A 17,822-nucleotide genomic window follows, 5' to 3' on the forward strand; every position below is an offset into this window, starting at 1 on the left:
AAAGGATCAGAATCCCTTTTATTTCATAATCTTTTTGTACTGTAAAAAAATGGTAGAATGTTTCAACGCATTATCAATTTTTCTGCCTTAAACAAATTATTTGGGGGGAAAACATTTCAAGTGGGGACCATTGCCTTGGTCAGGAATGCCATATTGCCCTATAACTGGGTGGTCTTTAGTAATTGTACCTTTACATTCCATCTTCCTATCTCACAGGAAATAGGAAATACCTCCAGTTTTGTTAATCAGCCTGTCGGCATTTCTATTTGGTCTCTCTATTCAGCCACCTCTCAGCTGCCCTGGAGCCTTTACCAGGTTCCTGGGGGTAATAGTGGCCCACATGTGGTCTTTAGGGACTTCCTATCTATCAGTATTTGGTGACTTGTTGATGCACAACATCCTTACTGATACTCTCTTGAAGGACCTATCCCTCTGTTGGTTGATGGTAATGTGACTTTGTCTCATACCCAACCTAGAGAAGTCAGCTCTCATTCCATCTCAGAACTTCTTGTATATGGGGATGAATTCCTTACCAATCTTGGGAGGGTATTATAGTGGGACTTATGGCCAGGACTTTGTTGTTGGTTTGCTTTTATATTGTCTTAGATCCCTCTGGGATCTGAATTTCATCACCATCTTAGTTGGTGACTAGACTGGGACTAGTTCCTGACATGAGACATGATTCTCAGTCCTGAACCCCACTCCTGGAATCAAATGGGTAGTTTTTCAGTGAATGTGATCTGGAGAGGAAGTGACCCTTAACATCAATGACCTAGAATGCTTGCTGTATGTCTAGGCTTAAATGGGTGTGTCACCCTCATAAGATGTCATTTTGTTATGATTGCCTTGAACAACAAATCAGTGGAGTGTACCTCAAGTGTCAAAGAGATACGTATGCTCCTTCTATTTGCATGGCAGTCTGGAACCATCTCTGAAGAGCAGTTTCAGGAGATCTCTCTCAGAGTTCACAATTTTCCAGAATTTTTCAGGCAAAAGAATATCCTAGCAGACAGTATGTTCAGATGGGTCCATGTGGTCCTCATGGAATGGTCTCTGCATTTGTCAGTATCAGAGGCACTTTTACTATTGTGTGTAAGGCTATTAGTGGACTTGTATGATATGAGCCTGAACTGCAAGCTCTCTGTTAATGTCTCCCCAGCACCGGACCACCGAATCAGGATCTCTACAACTTGCCTCATCCTGACAGCCCCTGTTGTGGCCCTAGTAGTTGTGGTTCATTGATTGCCTTGACCTATTGTAGATGAACCCAGGGGTTAACAAAGAAGAGCGACCTGCTGTCTCAGCAAAAGGGATCTCCCCTACACAACAGTCCACAGATTCTCCACTTTCATGCTTGTCTTGTATTGAAAGATCAATCTCCCTAGGCCAGTTTTCAAGCATTGTTATATATCTCTCATTGAAGGAGGCAGTCTGTGTACAAGTGAATGATACCAAGTGCAGGATCTTCTGTAATTGATCCAATAAGAGGTATGTTGATCCTATTTGTTCCCTTTAAATGTGTTCAGTATCTAACAGTTTAAGGGCTGTAGTACAGCCCTTTCTAATACTCCGAAGTAATACATGATTTCACCTTGCAAATCTCATAGGTGGTTCAAGATTCATAGACAGCTTTTTGCTCACTAATGCCTTGATGGGTCCTTTTGTATTTCTTTAGGTGTTATTTAAGGCTTTTTATGAACCTTTTAGTGAAGCTTCTTTAGAGCATTTCCTTAAAGACAGTGTTTCTGCTCTTGTTAGCATCGTTGAGGAGAAGGAGTGATATCCATATCTCATCTATGAAAATTTTTGTTTTGTTCAGTGGTAACTGTGATTCAGTGCTCTTCTTTACCAGCTTAGGTTTTGGCTACAAATCAACTATCTTCATTTGCTCCTGTTCCTGTTGAGATTCCAAGTCTCAATTTTATCTCTGCTAGAAATAATCAAGATAGGCTCCTTTTCCTATTTAGGGCATTAAGGTTTTATTTGGGCTTCTCAAAAGAGAAAGTTAGGTCAAAATCATCTCTTTTTTCCTCTAAGCTTTTCATTCCCTAACTGAGAAGGATCTTTTATGAGAATTAAAGCCTTTAAGGTTAGAACTACTGCAGTATCTTGGACCTATTTGAATCACTACTCTTTGCATGATGTCATATGAACTTTTCATCCTTTTACCCTGTTTGCCACACCAGAGTGATGGCAATTATTCCTGGGTCCATTGTGACAGAAAAGCATGTGGCAAGGCCATCTACTGGATTACATTAGGAAATACTTCTGCATGAAGGGTAAGTGCATTATTCTTGTAACAAATGTTTTTGAGGGCCTCATCTTCCCTCCTGATTGGTAAATGCAGTAATGTAATAGTAGTCGGCCGTGTATTCTTGCTATTAAAATATAGGATTGGGCGGGGCTATAGCTAATTTTATTCATGTAATACTTACATGCCCCTGTTGCAGTTATTCCCTACTCTCTGTCTGATGTCCTGTAGACTTTGTCCAAGAGGTAGATATTCAATATGTTGGCTGTGGCTTAGGAATCAGACACATGGGATCATGTTCTTTTCTTTACCTCTAATTACTAAATGGAGGAGGTAATACTTATCTTTTACTGGGGACATAGCTTTTTAGAATGGTAAACAATGCAGTAGTATCGGGTAAATATTATATAATTAAAATAAGCTTTATACCCTCAACAAACTACATTATTGTTGTAGGCAGGTTCCATAAGATTTGTGCATATTAATGAAGTGTGTTGCCCCTGATTTTCTGAGCTTGCTTTGCTATCCTCTCATTGATGTTCTTCTTCTTTAAAACTTGCTAAATGGGTTTGTATCACCAAGATCATAGATGACTTTAATTATAAGCAAGAGACTGTGCATATTAATGATGCCTTTATCTTTAGAAATTTTTCGTCAAATCAGGTCTGGGAATCATTTACATTTGTTCTGCTTTTATGATATTACACAAGTCTGCTTGGTGAAATGGTCAGCTGTTCAGTTATGTAAGTCAGGTGAGTGATATCAGGCCTACTTTGGCCTCTTGTTGAATTCAACCCTGCCTTTCACAGTTCATATCTTTTGCCATCAGCTGTGCTAGAATTGTGACATCATTTTGGTCAATCCCTAATATGAAAACATGCGAATTTATGGGGAAGAAACAAAGCCAGGTATGTTCCTAATACAATTCTTAATTTATGCTTAATTTTATTCTTGCAGCTGCCTATAGAGCAAGGATGGCTGCTGAAACAACCCCATGCAAAATAAGTCAACCAAGTGCAGTAAAGTATGATTTTACCATTTAAGTCTTATCAATGATTTAAAGACAGACCACTCTAATTGATGCAGTGTTTCATTGTTATAGCTTGTACAGCTATCTGCAATGAACTGTATATGACTGCAGTATGATGAGCTTGATGTGGGTGCAAACATTTTTGTAACTTTCAGCACTTGATGATAAGTTTTATTTTTTGATTTTGATCAAAATAGTTTAAAATAAAAGTGCCTTCTATGTGATAATGCTATTTTTGCCACAATGTTTTTAAAATTTGACCCATGTATAATGTTGGTCACTGTGAAACAAACCCACAAGTTTATAGCATTCAGGACAGTTCAAAGTCAACACTTCAGAGTGCTCCAAGAGTAAATATTTTCTATGTTGGTTTGTTTAATTTCTTAAATTTGTTTAATTTCTTGTTCAGACTTTGATCACCAGTATTATGAAAAACATGGTTATTAGCATAATAAGAAAAGCTCTATTAAATACAGCTTTTGAATAGTTAGTGTGTATTTTAAGCTCTAGAAGGAAGCCTATTTGGTATCAGTAACTTGAAGGCCAAGGTCACTGTACCAATTACTAGAATTAAATTTATCATTTGCATTCCACATTCATGCAACAAACTTAGCTGAAGTGGAAAGATTTAATTCCAATTATATATATATATATATATATATATATATATATATATATATATATATATATATATATATATATATGCTTCGGAAATGACATTTATTTTGGGGTTTTTAAGCTTTTCTGGTCATAGACCAGAAGAGCTTATAGGCTGTGTGTGTGGTTTGGATTTTTAACATGGCTATAAAAAAAATTAAGTCATATTGCTATGATGTCTGCAGTATGTGATTTATTGTAATGTCTAGCAGTGAAGCATCATGCCACTTACATATACACCACTCCCTCGATAACTCACGCCCTGATAACTCGCGAACCCACTTATAGCGCGGGGTCAGGCATGAATCCCATTTTTAAACCAGAAAATACAAAAAAATGTATTTCTAATTATTGAGCTTGAAGAAAATCGCAATCAAAATTGTTAACGGAAACTGATATGTCCCTCGTTTTATCATCAAAAACAGTAGATAGGACCTGGAAATTTTAATCAACATTATGAAATATCAGCTTTAAAAAGAAGTCATAAAGTTTGTTGCATTTTCTTTCCAGATGACATTGTTAATACACCATAATTTACGATACTCAAGGAAATTTTTTTCAATGAAAATGTCATGCCTAGTGGAGGCGGTACTTTGATAAATACCAATAAAATAATTTTTTGTATCAATTTAAATCTATATTCCAGTTCCATCTTTTAGTTCCTTTTAAGTGTAATCATCGTAAAATGCAATGTGTCCTCTTGGAAGTAAACATAAAATATGTCAATCTACCATAACAGCTCTGTTCGTGAGCATTTCTTTGAGAACCTAATTAAGTGCTGACCTTGTTTTGATATAGGATAATGGAAACATTTGTTGCATTGTTGCAGTAAGTAAAAAATGGGTCTCTTTTTCTATTATGTTAATTACGTCTTTTGAATCTAATAAAGGAGTTGGAATAAACAAAAAATTTTAAAGGCATACAAATCCTACATGCTTAAGAACCAGCGCCTCTGGTCAGGTAACTCATTTCATTTGATCAATCAAACACTGTTATAAACGTTATTGTTTATGTAATCTAATTTAACTAACCATAAATTAATTTTCTTAGTCTTAAATGTGATTAAAGATAGCAAGGCAACCAAATGAAATTAGTACTTTGTAAAATAAAGTGCTTTGTTTCACAAATACAGACAATTGTGGGGAAAACTTACTTCCAGAGAATTCCTGAATTCACACATAGAGATATTCTCAAAGATGATAAGAAGTTTCACTGTTACTTGCAATGAAATCACGGCATCAGTATTTGACCAATTGAACAATTCAGAAATTCCGTTTTGATGTAGACGATTGTCTCATGAAATGTTGTGTTTATTTTATGTAAAAAGGAACCTTGTTTGGTAGTGTATCGACAGTTACCGGTAGTCTAGTTCCTGGCTTTGAAGACTCCTTGTTTCTAAAAACTTATTATACACTACTCCGTGAACCAGACTAAGCAACAAAAAGATGTGACGTAATACACGAATGTTTTCGCGTACCATTTTGGTTGTTGAAACAAGTTGGAAACATGTTATCAATCTTTCAGATGTTGGACAGTTTAAAAATAAATGTGATTATAAAACGAGGATTCTGTCAGTAAGCAGCCCAGTCCCCCCCCCCAACCCCACGGTTCTCTGGATGTCTTTTGTCTAGCTGACTTTTGGGAGATCCCTCGGTAACTCGCACCCTCCCATATAGTGCGGTCAATGTTTTTGGCCCTGGATCTGTGCGAGTTATCGAGGGAGAGGTGTAGCATCATGTCCCACACATTCACATTATCCTGACACCAGGCTGACCAGTTCTAGCACTAACCTCTTAATGCTGAGTGCCACAAAAAAAATCTACTTGTATAAATGTGCTGTAAAAGACCAAACCAAACCATTAACATGATGTCTTACAGATGAATTTACAAATCTACTTTCCCTACTCCCAGGACAAGCTGAAATTCGGTTCAGGCAAGCTCAAATTTGCAAATGGACAAGTCCAGAAAATTGAGAGAGGGGTACAAGATACTTATAATTTTATTGAACGTTGGTGGTCTGGGTAATATACAGTAACCCGGTGCAAGCTAATTTGCTGACAAGGTGTCATGTTCAGTCCCTAAAGCTTTATGTTCTCCAAGTTTTATACCCTGCCATCTCGCCACTAAATTATATATACATCTGTATTTAGCTTCTATATGTAGTGCATTCTTATGCATACCTGGCTAAATTTTCTTTCCTTTTTATGTCATTTCCACCTTGTAGTAAATTTTAAGATCAATCTCTATTTTTTCATGCAGACGTAATAATAAGAACATGACAAATAAGGAATAAATATTTATATTTTGACTTGTCAGTTGCATTGTAATTGTAATATTTCATATGTAGCAAGAATTTGCTGACTTTCTAGTCCTAAGGTAGCCTCTGGTAGTGCTGAATCCAAACATTCTGCTTTTTGCAGACTGTTTTGATGCTTATCACCCATTTTGTGGCAGCTAGGTCTTAATTGGTTAAAATACAACTCATGAGATTTCTTTGACAGGTGTGTGTTTGGAAATAAAAGGCACATGTCCTTAGCAATTAGCTGCCAGGATGATTTGATTCACATCTTGATTGATGTTAGGAAAATGTAGCACCCATAGGTAGCATCTATGATATGTTGTTTAAATAATAGTTACAGGAGACTCTAAACAGATTGCTTCACAAAACAATTAATTGGACAAAAATGTGTGTTATCAAATTATTCTCAGGTTGTATTCCAAACTATTTTGATGCAAGTTGCCAGTTTAAATGTGTCTACAGTATAATTATTTAGTAAATGGAAAACATAAATGTTCAGGAATCCATTAGTTGTGAGTCAAAATAAATCATTGCAACAGAAAATATTTCCAAAATCTTTTCAAAATATCCCTTTATCTTTCTAAATACATGTTCACATGTGCTTTTTCTCTTCCAACTATATCTGCATTTGAACTCTTTTTAATGTACTTATCTGTGTGCATTATTTACGTATAAATAATTTTCAAAAGTTTTAAAGCCCTAATGTCACTGTTTTTCACTATACATTATTAACAGCCCTACAATCTAGTCAGAGTTAGACTCGTTTGAACAGTTTTATTTCTGTTATTGTTATAATACCAATAAGGCAGGCAATCTCTATGCACCATATGCATATGTTGCAATCAAGATTGCACATGAAATGGTAGTGGAACTCGGCAAAATGCAATTTTAACAGCGGTGATACATTACCTGTTATTATTACAATGAAACCATGCTATAATATGATGTTTGTGGTCACAATGTACCATCATGTTGTCTAATGTATAGTCCATTTTAATCTGTTTACTTAATTGGACATTGATCATTTCTAATCAAAATATTTTATTTAATCTTGAATTATACTTTAATTGAAACTGTTTATGAGTATTGATCTTGTAATGTACTTGAAATTAACCTTGCAGCAGGTCTGAAACTGCCTCAAGGATTCTCAGTAAATTGTACAGTGACTTTGGTACCATGGTCTCCACCAAGTCTGAAAGTAATCAGCATTTGATTTCATGGGTAAAGAATGATCTACCAAGATATGAGTCACTTTTCTAAAAGACAGGAAATAATAGTAAATGAAATAAGCCCAATATTTTTGCAAATATATGTTGATAACTAATACTATAATGTTGCACTTCTTTACAGCAAAATCTGGGAGTAGCATATTTGATTATTAGAGTAAATGTCAGTTCCATTCAGCAGCCATCAACGAAATATATAACAACAGCTTTAGTTCTCTGTGTGTATCAGAGTGATTTGCTGCTGGAGTCTGCATTTTCTGTAGAATTGCTGAGGTTTGAAAAGCAAATATTGAAGAAATACAGTGAAACCACACTATTACATACTTTGTCGTAATGGGAATTTAGATATAGCACAGTCGTCACTTGATTCCCAAAACTGCAATAATTTTTCCAATTTCTTTAACTTCTATAGAGCTTTTAGTACCAAAACAAACAAACACTTTGATTTAATAATTTGGCAAGATGTGTTGTATTCTAGAAGGGAAAAATATCACTGATTTTTGCTATTTTTTAAAAAGACCTAAACACCGTAAAAAGCTGATAATTGATAATCATTAACTATTATTAAACCATCAACAATGATGCTATTAAGTCCTTGTTGTTTTGTCTATGCATTCTGTGTATAGTTGTTGGTCAATCCAGGGTAAACAATAGCCAACAGATGATTGCTTATTTATCTGACATACTCAACCAAGCACAAAACAATGGTCTAGAAAAGTTTCTCACCTGAATTTATTAATCATTTAATTTATCCGCCTAGTTAAAGGAAACAGTAGACCCCCAGAGCCAGCTCAATCAACAGTTATACACACCTGTTGAAGCATATTTATTGCCCAAATTGTCAGAAGCAGTAAACCTCTCCCCCCCCCTTTAAGCCTCTTTATTTTTGAGTCAGAAATGCAGACAGTAGCACCAAATCACTCCCATATACACAATCCACTTGTCATTTTAATGCGAAATTATATGTACAGCTGTAGTGTTGTTGATCATTGACTGGATAGAAACATTGCAGTTGTTGGGGTAGAGCGATTTGTTAGTATTTAAGCATACTAATCCTTGTTTTTTCTTTGCAGTAGTGCAAGGTCATAGCTATAAATAAACTGTTCAGTTAATACACCTCTACCTCGATAACTTGCGCACAGCAGGGTCCACAAGCATAGACCACACTATAAGTGAGGGCGCAAGTTAGATAGGGACCTGCAAAAATTGATGGTTTAGACATCGAGAAAACCACTGGGGGGTAGGGAATTGGGCTGTTTGATGACTTAGTCCTCATTTTGCAATCACATCGATACTGTTATTATAGTACTTTTTCTAATGAAGTTGTTCATCATTCTGTATAAATAACATTTATTTTCTAAATGACTATAATGTGAAAGATCATTTCAAATGGTTTCAATAACCATCATGTGTACACAAAAATACTGTGTATTACATCACTGCTTTTTGTGCTGTTGATTAGTCTGGTTCCTGGAGTGGTATTTAATAGTATAGTGCCAAGTTGGGAGTCAAAGTAGCAAGGAACTAGACTAACTTGATACACCACCAAACAAGATTCCTTTTTTTAAAAAAAACTAGTGACATTTATTTTGTGAGACAATTGTCTACGCCAAAACTAAACTTTTAAATTGTTCAGTTAGTATAATACTGATGTCATGATTTCATTGGAAGTAATAGTGTATTATCATCCTTCAGGATATCTCTAAGTGCCAGTTAAGGAATTCTCTGAAACTTGCTTGCCCACAATGGTCCATATCTCTGAAACCAAGCACTTTATTTTTCGAAGTATTCATTTCACTTGGTTGTCTTGCTATCTTTCATCACAGATATGAATGAATCAGTTAATTTAAGCTAGTTTAATTATGTTATATACAAAATAACATTTATAACAGTGTACAGTTGATCAGCTGAAGTGAGTTCACCCGACATATGACCATGAGGGCTGCTAGATTTTAAGTATGTAGAATTTGCATGCCCTTTAACTTTTCTTATATTCCACCTTCTTTATTTGATTTAAAAGACATAATTAACATGATAATACAAAGGAGGCCAGCTTTTAATTCAGTGCAGCAGTACAGCAAATACTTCCACCAGTCAGTTATCAATACACAGTTGGCACTCATTTAGATTCTCAGAGAAACTCTTGCAGACATAGCTGTTACATTAGATTGACACATTTTACATTTAAATACACATTGCATTTATTTGATTACACTTAAGAGGAACTAAAAGGTAGAATTATAACACAAATTTCACTTAATAAAAATTATTTAATTCACATTCAAATATTAACGTACTGCCTACACTACGTGTAAGTGACATTTTCATTGATCAAAATTTCCTTGAATATCTTTAATGAAGGTGTACTAAGAATGTCATTTGGAAAGAAAATATAACCAATGATATGACTTTTTATTAAAGGTTGATAATTTCAAAATGTTGATTAAAATTTCCAGGTCATGTCTACCGTTTTCAGCCATAAATCAAGCGATATATCAATGTTTCAGTTACCCACTTTGATCACGATTTTCTTCAAGTTCAAGAAATAGGGATCAATTTTTTGCGGTATTTTCTGGTTTTAAAAAAATAGGATCCATGCCTGACCCGACATTATAAGTGGGTTCACGAGTTATCAGGGCACGAGTTATCTCAGAGTAAGAATCATTAAGTTGAGTCAAGGTCATACCTGGACTAGGTGATATGAAGCACGTGTCAGTTGGTAACAAACTTCTATTTTTTTCCAGAAGAATGAATTTTTGATCATCATCTGGAAATCTGTTCTGCATCTTTAATTAGTCATGTAACTGATGTTATGATAAAATTCTATCAGTCATGCTTTAACATCTGACATGTTGTGTTATGTTGTGACCAGTTTGGACTGAATATTTTTTTCTTCAAATTATTGAATTCAAGTGATATTTTCTCTGGAAATATAAAAGTGCTCTGGTATAATTCTTGGACAAGACATTCACTAGAATTTATACGGAATTCAAAACTGGATTAATATTTTCTGTGATTCAAGAAGAGACTGTTGACACATCAGTACAATGTTGACTATTACAGATGTCATCGCCTTCTATGTTGAATTTCATTGGGAGTTGAACTGAGATTCACTTAGAACTTTTCATTGATAGGATTTGTTTTTTAATTCTTGGATTATTTTTGGATTTAATTTGTAAAACCTTAAGTTCATTTTTTTTCTTCTTCATTTTTCACTTTGTATTTTAGGAAAAGAAATTATTTATTAAATTTTACAAAGCTTGTTATTTTCACTCTTGTAACACCATATATGGCTATAACTTTTGAACTAATGAATATATTATAATGAAACTTTAGCCTCTTATATTGGCTTGACAGTGTCATTGTGTGAGTGTTTACTCATACCTTAAGGTCATGGTCAGAATAAGAAAGGTTCACAAATTAGCATATATTAGTCACATTCCTAGCTCAGATGTCAAGGTCATTAGATGTAATTCAAATTTTGGACATTCTTGCTGAAACTTTGTTCTAAGGGTCATGGTCATGTTCATGTGCTTCACATGCAACCCTCGTCTTCTTTTGGTAATAGTTGCAGCTATTATTATTATCATTATTATTATTATTATTATTATTATTATTATCTGCATCATCATCATCATCCATGTTCTTGGCATTGTTTGTGTTTTGAGGGATATAGTAATACAGTTAACATTGTCTCTGCTAATTTTAATGCTGTTGATAAGTAGTGAAGATAATGATAATCATTAGTAATATTCTGTCAATAATATTAATTTGGCTTTATTTTAACTTTTTAAAATAGTTACAGTTATTGTTCTTTTGGTGGTTGTTGTGGTATTGGTGATGATGGCTAGTGATTTTCAATGAGTACTAATTTGCTTTTAGTGTAGCTTTAAAAAGAAACCTATCAATACATTTAATATTTATCTTTTAAATTCAGTTTACTAATTGATGAAAAAAGTTTAAATTTCATAAATACTTGAATGTATTAACAACATTTGTACTCAATAATATGCACTGCTGATTAAAAGTTAAGTTTGATAAATATAAAGATATAAAAATGGCATCAAAAATATTAGGAATATGACTAAAAGAAAAGAAATCTCATTTTGAACTTTAAATATATTCAGTTTGAACCTTATTTATCACCTCCCATAGGAAGAAAATATATATGTTGAAACATTTTCTTGTTCTCCCATAATTCAAAATAATTCTCTGGTTTGTTAAGTCTTCCTGTCTATAATACAAACTGGACTATTGTTAAAAAATGATCCCAGACTGAAATAGCTCTCTACAGATGACTGTAAGAACCAACTCTTAATTATTAGTCATGATTAGAGACCATTTATGGAATTAATGATGTTCAGTGCACCTGCCTATATAAACTCTTGATGAGTCTGAGGTGACCATTTATGCATGTACATATCTCCTGATAGACATTAATGGATTAATTGGGTTGGATGTGATCTACTGGATAGATAGTAGTGTAGGCCATGCTCTCCCCAAACCTGGTACAAAATAATATTTATATCCCATGAATTCACTTTATTTCATGGGATACAAATTTTCATCCTTTTCTTGATGGCTATGAACCACAAATATGAAACTCCAAAGAACAGTGATTCTTCTGTACAAAGACTGTTTCCTAAATCCCAATTTTTTTTCTCCATGAAAACTGATGTTCATCAAAATATATGTTTTTGGGGGTTTCTTATGAATAGATCCAGTCATGTGTAAACTATAAAGCTGATAAGATATATGGTACATGACCATTTAGTTTTTTGAGATATCAAGGTTTTTGAATAAATGTTAATTTGACATACTGCAGGAATAGTTGTTGTAGTTAGGTACAAGCTACCTTTTTTGCTCCATGACAATAACAAGCAATAGTTCTGACATAAACAGTAAATCTTATCATGCTTTATGAAAGGAGAAATCAACTCATATAGATAACTACTATATAGGTGGTAATTTCCAAAACTACTGCTAAAAATGACATTGTCTCAGTAACTAAACAAAGACATTTGATAATACATATATGTTACATTTTTTGATTGGAAAGCAGTTCTGGCTTATAGATCAATGATGTCTGTCTATCAATATAGTATCAACACAGAGGTTAGGGGTTGTATGTAGGTTATTTTCTCCAACTATTCTTGTCGAAGCTCATGACTTGGTATAACTTAGGTCACTTTGATCAAGATTTCACAGTCCAGTGATTTGTGCTTATCTTTTGTGTTGAGCTTAGTTTCTCAGATTTAGAGCTTTTAAAGACAGCCATTTTATATTTGGCGGGGGAGTATTATATAGTATAAATTTGTTTTCAACTGATAGGATGCAGAGAATAATTTTTTCTGAAATTCAAAGCGGAGTATTTTTTGGTCAGTCTATGGGGGGGGGGGCAGAAGTTATTTTCCCCAAAAATCCCAATCCCCATACCCACACCCCTTGAAAATTAAAATTGTTTGTCCCTTAGCTCAATATCTCTGTAACTATTGCTCTCAGATCATATAACTTGGTATCTAGGTGCAATAGGAGTAATTTGGACATAAGTGTAAACTTTTAGTCACTGTGACATATTTCCTACAGCAGTGATCTGCATTAACCTTTACATTAGCTCAGTTTATCAGACAGTTAATGTACAGTGATTTAACTTGATAAATAGGATGCATTATATAAAATATTACACTGTTGGATAAAACAGCTTTGCAATCCAGTTATACAGCATTAGTGGCTTCCTTGTTACTGCATGAAAAATTCTTTTCTACATATGCTGCATCTGATCTTCACTATTCTTTTGATTCTATGTTATCTTTACACATAAATCTATACTAACCTTTTGCAATGTTTTTTTTAAATATTGTAGCACAATAGGTGAGGTAATCTTAAGCATGAGACTTAAGCATGAGACTGGGAATATTAAAGCAGATCTTCAGTTTTATTTCATTGATTGATTGCCAAGATCTAATATAATTTGCCTCTTACAGTGCACCAGCCAAGGTGAAGCAGCCAAAGAGCAAATGGAAGAGAGGATCACAGCCATTGTCCTCTACCTGTCTGTTCAAGTCTCCTAATGTGGAAATTGTGGATTGTCTACCTGATGTGTCATCAATTAGATCAAAGGATGGTAAGCATGTCTTCACTCAAGTATATGTCTGCCAGAATTGGACTTTTTTAATGCATTTGTGATATTAAGCTTCCCATTTTTCCAAATTACACATGATTAGCTCTACTGGTCCAAACTTAAAACAGTTTATCCTGAGGTCTAGTTGGTCCTAAATTAAAATGTTGCTCCCTCAGACACCCAGTATGGCTGCCATGACATGGTTCGGTAAAAAAAAGAAACTTTGTTTGATATCAGGGTGGTCCTAAATGAAAATAATGCCAGTTTGACATCTGGCATGGCTGCAATGGCAGTTGTCGACTCATTACATTCTTAAAACAACTTCTTCAGAATGAATATTTGTACTGACACAAAGTTTTACATAAAAAGACTGCTTATGATATGTTGTTGGTCCTAAAGGAAAATGGTGCCAATCAGAACTTCCTTATAGCCACCATTATGGCTGTATTAAAAAAATTTGTTGCCAGGCCCTTCCTGAATGGATGCGCATAGCAACATAGGGTTTTCATTAAAATGCTTATTATGAGGCTTTCTTTGTCCCAAATGAACATGATGCCAATATGACATTATATGTGCCACTCTGGTGGCTATCTTGAAAATCTTGTTATTGCTAATTCTGAATGGATGGTCATGTGAACTTGGGATTTTTGCTATAAAATTTGTTAATATTATTGCTAAAAGAAAATGGTTCCAACCAGACCACTAGCACAGTTGCCATAATGGACATTTTGACACTCTTATTATCACTTCTCTTTCTGATTTGATTGTGATATTTGCATCAGGTCTTTATTAAATTCTTCCTTTTAGAGGAGAGCTAACTTTGGCTTCTGCATCCACATAGATCAAAGCATATGAATATGTAAAGCCTTACTGCCTCTCAGACATTTTTCTTCTTGGACCCTAGTCAGCAGTATGGAGGGAGTTTCATGGCACCTAACTTTAGAGAGGGACTAAGGTGTCGAACTTTGTATATACATGCAAATTTGTTGTACATTCTTGGTTAAGTTTTTGTTTAGCTAAGGTATTTTGCACCATTTATAGGCATTACAGTAACTGGAATTATAAAACTTGGTGATGGGATGTATCTTGATTTGATGAGTACTATGCTGTTATCACAAACATAGGTCACTGTGATACATTTTCTCAGTTTAATTTGTCCTACAGCTTTGTATTAATTAGACCTGTCAATCTTTTTGATGTTACCATTAGGCTTATTGAAATGCTCCTTTTATTACTTACTTTTGAAATAATAGCAACAAGTGGAAAACAATATGATTGTAGTGGTCAAATCCAGACACTGGTCTGGTGAATTCATAAACACCAAATGTTTGAACTTTAATGTTAATACTTACTTAACCCTCTTTTCACCCTATCTGTGATAAATTAGGATATTTTTATTAATAAAATCCTATTGTCATGTGCATGGACAGGTATTTATTGGCCAAGCCTGTTGCCCAGTCTTGATTAGTTTAATGAATGTATGTTTGAATGAATGGATGAATGAAAATAAGTAAATAAAATAAGTTGATAGTCGACGCTCTTAAGCTAATTTCAAGGTCATTTGTCATGATTCGTATTGCACGTGATAATATAAACACATATAAATGGATTAGGAGAATTTTACTTGCACGTTTTCCAGTTTCTGCTTGGGTGAACTGGAGACTACACAGAGATTCCGTTAGTTTGGATTTCTATGGGACCAGAATTTCATCATCACTTGAGTTGGTGGGCTAATCATGACTGGTTTCTGTCCAGAGCCTCAAAAAGCTACCCTTCACATTCACAATTTGGAAATGAGTTCAGTATTCTTAACCTTTCAGGTTTTAAGGAATCATTGTGTAATGGTTGCCATTGACAGTAGAATACCTTAGGCAAGAAACAGATAGTCATGCTCCTTCTCTTTGCGTAAAGGTTGGGAACCTCTTTCACTGGGCTGAGCAGTCTTGAAGTGGACTACCTTCTGTTTTTGGCATTTTTCAGTGAAGAAGAGTTTTTTGACAGACAGTTGGTCTAGGAGAGGCAAGGTAGTCCCCACAGATTGGTCTGTGCATTAATCCAAAGCAGAATCTCTGTTCAGACTGGGAGAGGCCCTTGGCAGATTTGTTTGCAATGAGGCTCAACAACAGGCTCCTTTCTTATGTCTCCCCAGTACCAGATCAGAGGGTTTGGACAGTGGACACCCTCCATCTATGGTGAAAATATCTGTTCATGTAAGCCTTCCCACCCGTCTGAATGATAATGTAAGTGCTCCAAATGTCACAACTTCCACTGCTTAGCTAATTTTGGTGGTCCCTCTATGGGCCCAATGAAGCTGGTTCAGCAGTCAACTTGACCTATTGTTTGACCAACCCATGGCATTATTCCAGATGTTGGACATGCTGTTGTATCACAGGAGGTCTTTCCTTCACAGCAGCACACAGATTCTCCACCTTCACATGTGGCTAATCTCAAGTAATCAATCTGCCAGGACAAGCTAGTGTAACAGCATTGTACAAGCTAAGAGATGGTCCATGTCCAAGGTCTACAATGCAAAGTGGAGAATCATCTGTGATTGGTGCAGTTTGATCCTAGCTGCCACTCTCTAAGCACAGTGGTAGACTTCCTACTATTAAGTGCTATGGGGCTGCCTTGTCTAATGTGCTTATGTTCTCCAAGAGTCCAGGCTAGGTTCTGATCCTCATCTCTCATATTATCAAATACTTAGAGCTGCAGAAACTGCATCATGCTTACTAATGCCTAAAATTAATCTCTGATGTGTTTATTAGGCTTTATCGTATCCCATATTAAGAATGTTTGGGTGAAGCTTCTTTTGAGAACCTTACTGTTATGTATATTTAATTTGCATTGTTTGTTGTGTTTTTTTAATTATTTCATTATATGCTGTGTTTTGTTTTAAAAAAATGTCTTGACCTGAATGTTTGATTTTTTTACAAATTTTGTAAACAACTAATACATAACTAAAATATTCTGCTTGTTTATGGGGTTAATATTAGGATCATTCTTAATAGAAGTAAATATTTGGTTTATTTGTGTCTGGGTCTAGGTTATTGGGACTCCCCTACAAATATACCTGGCATACCTGACATATTCCAGGTTCTGTATTTTGATTTTGGTAATATACCTTCTAATTAAAAATAAGATTTTATCTTGTAAATATTTAGAACCTTCCAGATTGAACATTTCCATTTGGTAATAGTTTTTGTTAGAAAATAATAATTGTGACTTGAGGTCAAATGAAGACTATATAATTTTATCATTGGAAAAATTGTTCATTCATTCTTTAAAATCAAGCAGTATTAATGGAATTATTGTTGTATCCAATAACTAATTTGGGCTAGAATTCATATTATTAGATTTTTTGATCCAAGTGATTTTTTCTCGTGAAATACAGAGTGCTTATTAAAAAGCAAGATTCTTTAGCAGAGACATTCACTGTGATCTATAGTGAATTCAAACCTGGAATTATATTACTGTGATTCAACAAAAGACTGTTGATACAACACCATGATACAGGCCACCACAGACAAATTAACACTTTTGTTTTTGGATTTAATTTGGATTTCCATGGAAGTTTATTCAGAACGTTTATTATTAGTACTTTAGTTTGTAATTCTAGGATTATTTTGGGATTTAATTTGCAAAAGTTCTTTTTTTCATTTTCACTTTGTATTATTTTAAGACCATTGAGTTGCAATATTAATCGTAAAATTGTCTTCCTGCTCACCTTAGCATCCACAAGAAGCCGGAATACGCATCATACCTTGCCTGTAGAGAAAGCTTTTATATGGTTCAACAGTAATTATGAGTCTGTTTCTCTTCTTTGTCAGGCAGGTTTTCTGGCAAATAACCAGCCTCCATTGGATGCTTCACTTTCTATCAAGATTCCAAGTCTTAGTCTTGTATGCACTGGGGATTATTGTGATAAACTTTTCTTCTCAGTCATGACTTTATGGATCTGTTTAACTGCTTCAAAAGGGAGAAGAAAGGGTAGAAAGCCTTTTGTCTTTCATATTAAGGCTCTGCTGATATTTTGGCATCCTCCACTTCCATGTAGATAGTCTTCAGTATCAAGAGAGCTTATCAGTCCCTCAGTGAGAATTTAAGCTCAAGCAGTTAGGGCTATTACTACTTTATGGGCCTATCTAACTCATTTATCATTGGAGGATGTTTTGAGAGCTGTATTTTGGTGGTCAGATTCTACATTCTTCTCCTTCTGTCTTCAGTCTTAGACACACCAG

At 34.7% G+C, this 17,822-nt stretch overlaps 1 protein-coding gene across 2 annotated transcripts in view; it reads left to right on the forward strand.

Annotated features, from left to right (window-relative positions):
• Positions 1–17,822, forward strand: part of LOC149805370 (uncharacterized) — a 198,081-nt gene that overhangs the window by 111,830 nt on the left and 68,429 nt on the right. For both annotated transcript variants that reach the window (XM_089949765.1, XM_089949766.1), the window contains 2 exons: positions 3,209–3,275; positions 13,448–13,587. In XM_089949765.1, the coding sequence (XP_089805891.1) occupies positions 3,209–3,275; positions 13,448–13,587 (207 nt within the window). The remainder of the gene's footprint in view (positions 1–3,208; positions 3,276–13,447; positions 13,588–17,822) is intronic.

This window comes from Sinohyriopsis cumingii, chromosome 2, assembly GCF_028554795.1.
Source record: "Sinohyriopsis cumingii isolate HCF-2022 chromosome 2, ASM2855479v2, whole genome shotgun sequence".
NCBI lineage: Eukaryota > Metazoa > Mollusca > Bivalvia > Unionida > Unionidae > Sinohyriopsis > Sinohyriopsis cumingii.